This window comes from Solea solea, chromosome 8 (genome assembly GCF_958295425.1).
Source record: "Solea solea chromosome 8, fSolSol10.1, whole genome shotgun sequence".
Classification (NCBI taxonomy): domain Eukaryota; kingdom Metazoa; phylum Chordata; class Actinopteri; order Pleuronectiformes; family Soleidae; genus Solea; species Solea solea.
The window spans coordinates 9,629,494-9,640,089 of NC_081141.1; the positions used below are offsets into that span (position 1 = coordinate 9,629,494).

Below are 10,596 nucleotides of genomic sequence, written 5' to 3' on the forward strand. Positions count from 1 at the left end.
TATATGTATACATATGTATGTATGTATGTATATATATATACAAATCTCAAATATAATCAAATTCAATCTGTCAAATATTTATCATATAAGACCTCATATCTTACCACAGAATCAACAAAAATGTACATGCTGTAATATTTTCTTACATAACTTGCGGTTACACAACCTGATCACATACATGTGTAAGCACTGTAAATCATCAAGTCTCTCTTCAAGAAAGCAGTCAAAATCCTGGACAGTAAACCTATACATTTTCCTTACTTTCTCGACATTGCCACAAATCAGATCTTCTGGAAGTTTGTTTGGTTTTTAAGGTTTGAAAAAATGTGTTTGCCCCCACCATTAAATCCTTTCATACCAGAGCACTAGCAAAGGGAGACTAATGTACTGGGGTGCAGGACTAAATTTAGTCCAAAGGTCTTGTCTCATGTGATATTCACGGACCTAAGTACCAGCTCTTATCAGGTACTGTGACAGCTAACACCAAATTGACCCTCAAACAGCTGAAAACAAAGCAAAAGGATGACCATTTTCATTTATTTTTGTCTTATTATACATTTTGTCAGTTGTGTCTGTGACTCCACAAGTACTGTTTGTCTTATGGTACCTGCCTCAGGATTTAGCGATTGTGTTCATTCTGGCATTTTTACACTGATGCTTTGTGCTGATTTGTTGATCATTATATGTGCTGTCCTTATTCAATAACCTAATTAAAAAAAAAAAGAAAATCATAGAAACGGTTTGATAGTGTAACAGTTTATTGGAGCATCTCTCTTTATAAATACTGATATTGATAAATAACAATAAGGATCTGTAACAGAATGAAATGTTTCTCATAAATACAGAATAACAGACAGAGGCCACAGTGAACACAGTAGAGGACAGAGTTCAGTCTGTACAGGACAGCAGATGTGTGTGTGTGTGTGTGTGTGTGTGCATGTTCACAAACTATTCATCACAATTTAAGGAGTTTTACTGTTTTACAATAAGATCAGATGTTTACATTAAACTCTGTGGAATTGCCTGAAACAACACAAACTAATGCCTGACTCTGATCAAAGGTTCTGTTTTGATAGAGCTGCTTCCAGTGTTTGTGCAAAGCTAAGCTAACAAGGACCAGTTTCTGTACACACACATTAAACTGGTCTGACTCCGGACCCCGTGAATCAGACAAGTGTCGGACTGTTCCTTCGACTCACAATTTAAAGTTAAGAACCTAAAAATGCTAAATACATATCCACAACAGCCCTGAGCTGTGCTAAACACGAACCATGTACAGTTGGAGTTGTTTCTTGTAGATGAGTGGCACCACAGCCATCACTTCAGTCAGATACAGGGATAGTTCCAGTTTGACTAGTACAACCAGAGCCACAGAGTTACCCAATTGGGCCAGATATATTTACACACTATAATTAGATTTATTTTATTGAGAAAAGTGCCATACAGTCTGACTGAACCAGAGAGAGTTACGAGAGAGTTTAGGGCACATAGTGACCACTGCCTGAACTGTGTGCACCCCTGCTGTCCTCCTGCGCCTAGTGCCGGCCTAGGACTGCAGTGGGCATACACAGCTTTGACAGACGCTAACTATGTCACTACAACTTACAGCCACACTTCATAAAACCTGAACTACATTCTTCATCCATATACAGACAGAGTTCGTCCAACTAAGCTGGGGCCACACACTTTTAACCTGACCTGGGTATAGTCCATCAGACCATAATACAACGTAAGTTACTTCGGTATATGGAAAGGGTCATTCTCGAAACAGGAAAGGATGTCAAATGTCGTGAGATGTTCAGGAAACATGCAAAACAAAAACAGTAAATAAGGGGTAACCTAGGAACAGGGGCAGAGTCAAGTCAGAGGTCAGATGTGTCACAATAAGAGGTGGCAATGGATTGACAGGTTGGTGGTGAGGACAGCAGTGATTGGTTGATTTAAAAAAAAAATGTAGTTGATTAATTAGCCCCGCCTCCAGCCACTTCTCACATGCAGTTAAGCCACTCCCCCTACCCTGCACTCACAGCCATTTGGAGCCCAGTTGTAAGTTGCTTAGCAGTTACCAGAGTTGCGGAACTCTCCATTCTCGGTGATCTGCAGAGATGACGTGTTGCTAGGAGACAGACCGTTCCTCTGTGATGTCACAGCATACCGTTCCTTCAGCTGAGTAAGAGCTGCCATCAGGCGCGTGTTTGCTGCATCAAGACTTGCTATCCTCTTTTCCTAAAAGACAGACAGGTAGATGTCTTCCACGGTCAAAACACCTGAGCTGTCACCTTTATATAATCTAAACCTGATGTTGAGTTCTCAACGGGCCTGAAAATTACAACCCGACTCGACCAGGCCCCCGGGTCTTTAAGCCTGAGACCTGATCCGTCTCATTTGCATATTTTTTCCGCCCGAACCCGACCCGTTGAGAACTCTAACCTCATCTAAGTTAAACAAACAAACAAGTACCTGTGCTTCTATGATCTTTTGTTTGGAGTCGACTACAGCCTGCATGTCAGAGTGATCCTTTTTCAGTTCCTCCTCCACCGCCATCAACCTGCACAGGTGGAAAGTCAGACAGGTCTGACACACAGACACGCAAGTAAAGACAGACTGACAGTTTGGGGTTCACACCTGCTGATGATGCTGTTCATCTGAAGGTCCTTATCGTCTTGCAGCCTCCTTAATCTGCTCTCTGTGTCCTCCAGCCGAGCCTGGAAAACAAACCCCAGTTGATCTAGCAGAGTCATGTGACCTCACACATCAGGAGAGCATGAGAGTGACAGTAGTCCTGGTGGCTCAAACAGGTGTTACAGACCTGATACTCCTGCAGCATACGCTGGTTCTGCTGATCCTGGACCATCAGACGAGCTTCGCACTCATCTTGACGCAGCGCTGCAACTCGCAACTTCTCCTGCAGCAAAGCAATCTCCTGCTGGTACTACAAACACACACACACACACACACACACACACACACACACACACAGAGTCAGAGCCAGCAGATAAAGCAGAACTGGTAGAACCAGTCCAAGGAGTTGCTTACTTTCTCAATTAGGGCATCGTCGTGACGATCATCCTCTGTTTCTCCGTAGGAGGAGGCTGAGTTCATGTTGAGCAGCCAGGCTGCAGTGCGATCCAATGCACAAGGAGAGGGAGCCTGAGGGCACACACACACAATTAGACAGTGAACAATAATGAAGCAGAGGCTTCTGTGTTGTCACTGATGTGAACCAGTGTTGGGATCTGCAGTTTGTTTACTTCCCTGTCAGTATGCCTGGAGGATGAGCACATGTGGTTTGTTTGTGGGTGTGTTTGGTTGTCCTGTCTTTGCAGGGTGGGCGGGGCTGCCTGGTTTCCCGCCTCTGGCTCTCACTCACCTGCTGCTCATCACCCTGCTTACCATTATCACCCACTGCTGTATTTACACCCGGTCACCACTTCTACTCTTTGCCAGATCGCTCAGCTTCATGAGTATTTTGTTATCTTCTTGACTTTGGAGATTTTGATTTGAGTTTTTTCTGGTGTCTCAGGATCAGTTGCTCTCTTTCTGCTGCTGCTGCTGCCCAGTGTGTTTCCCTCGTCATATTCTTGGTTTTTGGACTCAGGATTACAGCTGCAGTTCGTTTTTTTGTTTGTAATTAAAATAAAAATAAACTGTTTAAGCTTCTAATCCTGTCTTGTCTCTGCCTTTTCTGGTCCACAATATTGAGTAATTTGGCACTCTTTAACACTGAGGACACAGCCCAAGAGATGTACATAAGTATGGCTTTTACGTATCAATTAAGTTCATTTGACTAGAAAACTTAACCAGTTATCTGCTGAGTATGGAAACATCATGTGACATCCTGGTTACCTTGGCAGCAGGTCGCTGTTTCTCTGGGCTGTCTCCTTTGGATGATGACGACGTCTGTCTAAGCCGCGTCTGGTTGCCACTTGGCCAATCTGGGCTTGAGGACATGATGCTGCCGGAGGCGGGACGAGGAGGGTAGGCGCAGCCCCCACTACTGCCACTGAGCATGCTGGGAGGTGTCCGGCCCCGAGGGGGTCCTGGGGGGGCGGAGTTGGGGGGAGGAGGCTGATCGATGCGACGCTGAGGACCCGATGAGTTCTGGCGAGGTGGAGCAGGGCCAGCTGAGCAGGAGGAGCCATGGAAAAGAAACAAGGGGTTTTGGTAAATCAGGTGTTCTATTAAAGGGATGGTCTGGGTTTTTTGAAGTGTGGTTTAATGAGATAATGACACCTGTCCTGTCTATCCTGAATGTGTTTGGTGATAATGAACCTGCGTGTCTCAGGCTGATTCTTGACACACAGTCAACGCTAACGAGGTTTTATGTTTCATACAAGCCTCATAACACCTGAACTATCCTTTTAGGTTCATGTAGATTGTTTTACTTGTACTAAATGATTTAATCTTATAGCACCTGTGGTAGTCTCGTTCAGAGACAGAGCTCGTCTTGAATATTCTTCACCGCTGCTGCTGCTCGACAGGGCGGATGTCCTCTCCCCCCTCTCTCCGCACCCGAGCCCGACGGACATCTGAGTAAGAAAAGCCGGTTTGGTCGACATGGCAAGTCTTTCCTCAGCATTTGCTTGAGACCCCACTGAGCCGTCAGAGGGCGTGGCGTCTGTCTGCTGCTGCGGTTGCCGCGGAGATGTGGTGGTCATGTGATACACCGGGTTCTGAAAAGAGAGGGGGAGGAGCCCTGTCCTGCGCTGCCATTGGCTGTCGTCAAGACCATCACTAGGGGAGGAATCCTGCAGGTCAACCAGGGACAGACTGCGGCTCTCACTGGTCAGCTCTGGCCCCTCCCTCCTGGCACCATTGGCGATTTCAAAGCCCACCTCGTTCTCATTGGGCTCTGAATAGGAAGAGCTTGGAGCTGGAGAGCCCTGCATACCTACAGGAAGTGAGGGATCTGAGGTCAGAGGTCACAGACTAGTTCAGCAAATATTGAAGGTGATTGTGTATAAATATGCGGTCAAAGATGTCACCTGATGCAGGCTGCAGACTGGATCCTTTCGTGACGAAAAACAGATCTTTATTTTCTGGAGTTGGAGATGGAAGTCGGGTAAAGTCCACCAAACTACACACACATAATCAGATCATTGTTACCTTTTTTGACAATAATAGTAACAATAATGCCAATGCTAACAGGAACATTTGATACTAACCCGCCATCCAGTCCGACACCACCCTGCAGGCCAACGGAGGGATTACAGGTGGCCAAGGGAGGAGAGAGGGGTGGTGATAGAGGGGGTGGGGAGAGAGGGGGAGGAGACACCACCCTCTGAGGCTCTGGAGAGGAAACAGACAAGCCCCCAGGGTTAGCGAGAGCCGCTGATACGTCTCTGAGGATCCGAGGAAGAGGGCCAAGCTTTGAAAGAGACGCCTGAAAGAGAGAAACAGGTGGAGAGAGAGAAAGAAAGGTCAGAGACAAAAAGGGTGGAGAGAGAGTGATCTTGACATAAGAGAGAGAACATTTTATCCTGACAGATTACTTACTAGATTTAACTACTTTCCTATTTCACTTATTCAAATATTTTCCCATGTTACTGTTTTTTTGATTATGATTTAATGTGTTTTATTATGTTATATATCTTGTTGTACCTTTTTTGTAAAGCACTTAGGTCCTCCCTAGTCGTTCTTAAACATTCTATAGAAATAAAGTTGACTTGACTTGCGAGAGATAGGTGGGATAAGTTAATATCAGTAATTTTCTAATTATTAATTTGGCTCAATAAACCACAGGTAATCTGAGTCATCAGCTCTGAGGTTCTTAACCTGAGGTTTAGGACCCTGCATGAGGTCATTAATGACTGAGAGTTTTCTCTCTTTGAAGCCCCTGTCACACCTGGTCAAGCTCTGTAAGCAGTGTATGAAGACTGGACAACTCTCTGCCGAGGTCAATGTATCCATCGAAGCCAGCAGTGTTGTTCAGTCCGTCTGGGTTTGAGATCTCCTGCAGGAAACGCTGCATGCTGCTCCACTGCCGCTCCACAAAGTCATTCATGAACAGCATGTACTCTTCTTTAGTGCCGAACCTGCAGGTGAACATACAGGTGACAGGTAGAGAAACAGGTATAGAAAACTGGAATTTAACTGGTATCACTTTCTAAATGGTCTGTACCAAAGTATCAATAAGCTTCTGGACAAACTGTGCTGCTTTCCTTTAGCATTTTCTGACGAGTATTGATCAGTAACTAATAAGTAACTGATGAGCAGTCCAGGTATTAACATAAATCCAAACAATACTCATCTCTAGACTATAGACTGATTCTTTAAAGCATTTCCTGATGATAGCAATAAACGTTATCCTGCTGCTTCACAGTTAAATTGTAGACTCACTTGCTGAAGTTGGCAAGGTTCTGGATGACTTTGGCTATGAGAGTCAAAGTTCTCGCCGTACGCTCGTCAGGATATTCCTGCATCAGGTCGAACAGCGACGGTGACATGACAGCAGGACACAGGAAGCGTAGGAACAGTGAGGCACTGATCAAACGCTCGCTGATGTCTGGTCGACCTCGGTTACCACACTCCTGACGCCATGATGCAAACACCTCCTTCAGCTCCCGTGGGAAGACCCTGTTCAGTTAAAGTAATTAGGATTAACTGAAACCTAATAAAATATTGAAGGCTACGATATCTTTTTGCCACATTATCCTGGTGTCCCCTTTGACAGTGTTTTTAAATTTGATAAGCAGATCATCCATCCAGAACACTGAGGTCAATCACTCAGACGACCTTGGATGGGCTTAAATCTCATTTTAAAACCCCGGGTGACTGAGCCTTCTCAGTAGCTGTCCCGAAATTATGGATTGGGTTACTGTTTCTAATGAAATCTGACTCCAATAGTGACTATTTAAATCACTTTCCTTCCCCTCGAGATGAGAACATTTTATCCCCACAGATCTTAATAGACTTTACAATTGAACTTTTTACTAAAATTATTATTTTTCTCTTTGGACTTTGGCATGGGTAGTGAGCAGTTTACAAAGCAATACCAACTTCAGTTTCCAGTCAGACTAAAACCTTCTTTTCCTGACAGTATCCCTTTCATAGTATAAACTGAGGATAATCTTATGTCAGTGCCACATGTGCGTTAACGCTTGGTTGTCTTTAAATACGCGTGTACCTGTATGAGTCGAGGATCTTGCAGAAGGCGAGTTCACAGCACATCCTCAGGTTGGCCTGATGCTCGGCGAGGTCAGAGGATGAACAGCGGGAATGGTCAACCTCACAGTTCTCATCAGACTCATACAGAGCTTTAATGAACTCCCCTGTACATGGAAAGCAATCACTTGAGTTTGACTGCTAATAAAAAGTCTGCACACTGATCGATTACAGTAACTAGACAGATCTTTGTGTGTGTGTGTGTGCACCCAGGGCGTCCTGAAGGTACTTCTGTCCAATCAGCTTCAGATATTCCTCAATGCTTTTTGTCGCCAGCGTGTTCTCTCTGAAGATCAGTTGGTCGTTGTCACGGCAACGGTCCACCTCTGACATCATCAGGTCTGTCAGGAAGTCCTGCAGACAGGGATCAAAGGTCATCAAAATTGATCTGAGCGTGAGGAGATTGAGGGTGAGGTGCAGCTTAAAGGAGTTGAACTTTATGTGGGTGGGGTGAGGTGAGGTGGGCGTGTTTACCTTTGCTTTCCCAGTGCTATGCAGGATGTGGACAAGTGCTGCAGCCAGTTCCTCCTTTGCCCTCAAACTGATAGAGCCCTCCAGCGTGTTGCAGAGCAGCAGGTAGTTTGAGCTGATGTACTCAGCAAACTCTTTGTACTGTTCCATTGGCAGGATGATGATGCTCTGGTATCTCGCTTTGATTCGCACTGTAGGCACAGAAGACTTACCTGAAACACAACAAGGTCGTTATTATTACAGTTGTTAGTAGAAACATGGGACTGATTGATACCCAATCCTCAAATGTACTATTTTGGCCAGTGCCTCCACTTTTGAAGTCAGAAGTAACCATACTTGGGAGTAGGCGTGTCTGAGAATATATGTCCACCTGCAACCATGCACCTATTGGACAGTACTTGCTGCCAATCACATGATATCCATGCCCCAGTAAATAGACTTGTTTTGTTTATTTGACTCTAAATGGGACATTGATTTACAAAAAGGATGTAATGAAGACCTCATACTAAAGATTAAGACATAACTCTGTTGTTTAATGATATAATAATTCAGATTTACATACTAACCTTTAGTGTCACCTCCTGAAACCCATTTAATAGAATGCAGGTTTCATGCAGATTGGCTTCACTTTGTGGACGTACAGATTATGTCAGATCACATATGTGATGATATGTGATCCTGACTCTTTTCTACACCGGCTAATCAGTCAAGTTTCTTTATGATTATGAGAGCACTCATTTAAAAACACTGCAGGAAAAGCTACAGACAACTCACAGCAAGCACAGCCTATAACACATCGTCTTATGAAAGCCTGGCTGTTTTCAGCGGTGTCACATTTCAAGTTCAGTCATCAGTGAATAGCTGTGATGATATGATGTTGAAATGTGGAAAGGAACAAACAAATGCATAGTACATACTTCGAATTGTACTGGGCGTGCTCAGAGTGTACCACTTCTCCACCAGCTGTCTGCCGGTCACTGTGGCGACAGGGATGTTGACCAACCCAACGTAGCTGCTCTTGTCTTTCTTCCTCTTCCTGTCGGTGTCTTTGTAGAGGTGGAGGGTGACAGCGCTGATGGAGGGGAGACTGCTAAAGTCGAAACGTTCCCCCCAAAAGATGTTGTCCGTCTTCAGTTTACAAGATGTCCTGGCATAAAGACTGTCATCCAGGCACAGCTCACAGAAGTACCTGTAGTACAAATACTACATTAAATACGTTGTGTTCTTGCTTCAGTACATACACGCTTACCACATACAGTACCTGTAGTACATATATGACAATTACAGTTAATACAGATCTCAAGTGTAGCGCCCTCTCTTGGCAGCTGATTGAACCAAAGTATCCAGCTGCAGCCTGTACCTGTACCCCCATGACAGAGAGGATCAGAGTTGGGGAGTAAAGGGGGCGTGCCTTGAGAGGGGAGGTGTGTCATAAGGACTATAGTTTGCAGTCAGACCCTTCTCAATAGAACAGGTACTGGTTTTTAGGTATAGTGCCCTCTGTTCAGACTCTACCTTTTCTTAGCAGGCAGGTCTTTGGCCTCGATGACCCACAGAGTCAGGACATTCTCCAGTCTTCTGCTGTTGTCTTTGTTGGATGAACAGCTCGTCGCAAATTCTCCATCCATTTATCTCTCTCTGCCGCCGAACGACATGAGAAACACTTGGTGCCCGTCGTGGTTGTTACCTAGGAGATATACAGTTAGAGGTTTTTGCCACAGAAACACAAGTATGTAGGTTTTATTAGTGTGTGTAATGTGAGTGGTTCTGTGTGAACCTCGAAGCAGTAGTCCTGTCCCAGCAGGGATGAGTGAACAGGCTTGATGATCACTGATTGGTCCATCCTGAGCTCCAGAGACGACACACAGCCAGTGCTTAGCAACGACTCCTGGCTACCACAATGCAGCCGCTGCATCACACACCTGGAAAACACACAGACAGAGAGTTGTAAACATGAGTTTTGATCATCGGTGTGTTAACTCAGTGTTACAGTGTTGGTTCCACGTGTGTTAGTGTAAATGTTTCTCGTTTTTAAATAACTTGGAGATGAAAAAGGTATTCACATCAAAGGTCTCAACCTATAAAAGTTGTTATCCATAATGACAGCAACAGAGTACTCTAACATACAGAGTCCAGAGCCTTTTACTTCAAATCTGTATCTGTGGTACGCTTCAGAGCTCCATGAGGGAGCTCGGTTTCTGTGATATGATCTATGATTCTGCAGCCAACCACAAGAAATGGATGACTACGGCTCAAATTTGCCAAATTATAGCCTTGTAAGGTAAGCTAGCATTAACTGAGCCCTTGTTAATGAAACACTAAAGCCCACAATTGTCCTCACAAAGACTCTTCTCTCAAAAAGACACTATGCATTAAGCCTCTCTGCTGGTCTGTAGATCTGCTGGTCTGGAAGTCCATTGTACTGGTAATCTACATGTGGGAGGTTCTGGAGGTCTCATGGACTTGAGGTCTATGGCTCTGGTGATCAGGTGGTCTGAAGTTTCTATGAAGATCCTTGGACATGTCTGTCAGGTCATGATCAAAATGAAGTAAACACACTGTCCTTGCTGACATCATAGCAAATGTGTGTCTGCATTTCAAGATTCATTTCCTGAAACAACGATGCTGAACTTTGACCTTTACTGGCATTGGTAGGCTGTGTGGTGGAGCAACGAGACTTCTCGTCGATAATTTGCATCTTCTTGGCCAACAGTAAGATCCAGGTATTCAGAGTGGGATTGGACGCAGACAGATGGTCGTCTCATCTCAACTGCATCAAACACGGAGCAGTAATCGCACCAACAACAGTTTTTCATACTCTGTATCATGAACATGGAGGGTGTGCGAGCATCTTATCCTTCCTGTTGGAAATGGTTACAGCTCACTCAGTTCCGTATTTGCTGGATGTTTGATGTTTGTCTGATTAAACCTCTCAACAACACCTGGAATCATCAACCTATT

The 10,596-nt window shown here is 44.6% G+C and overlaps 1 protein-coding gene across 1 annotated transcript in view; it reads right to left on the minus strand.

Annotated features, from left to right (window-relative positions):
• Nucleotides 1-740: 740 nt before the first annotated feature.
• The window catches only part of LOC131464275 (disabled homolog 2-interacting protein-like), a 13,707-nt gene continuing 3,851 nt past the window's right edge, over nucleotides 741-10,596 (minus strand). Inside the window, 18 exon segments of the mRNA XM_058636680.1 lie at nucleotides 741-2,226; nucleotides 2,461-2,548; nucleotides 2,626-2,705; nucleotides 2,810-2,932; nucleotides 3,037-3,150; nucleotides 3,847-4,124; nucleotides 4,415-4,891; nucleotides 4,986-5,077; nucleotides 5,166-5,383; nucleotides 5,846-6,035; nucleotides 6,340-6,576; nucleotides 7,127-7,271; nucleotides 7,374-7,518; nucleotides 7,639-7,847; nucleotides 8,553-8,824; nucleotides 9,151-9,229; nucleotides 9,232-9,322; nucleotides 9,413-9,557. Coding sequence (XP_058492663.1) covers nucleotides 2,056-2,226; nucleotides 2,461-2,548; nucleotides 2,626-2,705; nucleotides 2,810-2,932; nucleotides 3,037-3,150; nucleotides 3,847-4,124; nucleotides 4,415-4,891; nucleotides 4,986-5,077; nucleotides 5,166-5,383; nucleotides 5,846-6,035; nucleotides 6,340-6,576; nucleotides 7,127-7,271; nucleotides 7,374-7,518; nucleotides 7,639-7,847; nucleotides 8,553-8,824; nucleotides 9,151-9,229; nucleotides 9,232-9,322; nucleotides 9,413-9,557 — 3,154 coding nt within the window. The 3' untranslated portion in view covers nucleotides 741-2,055.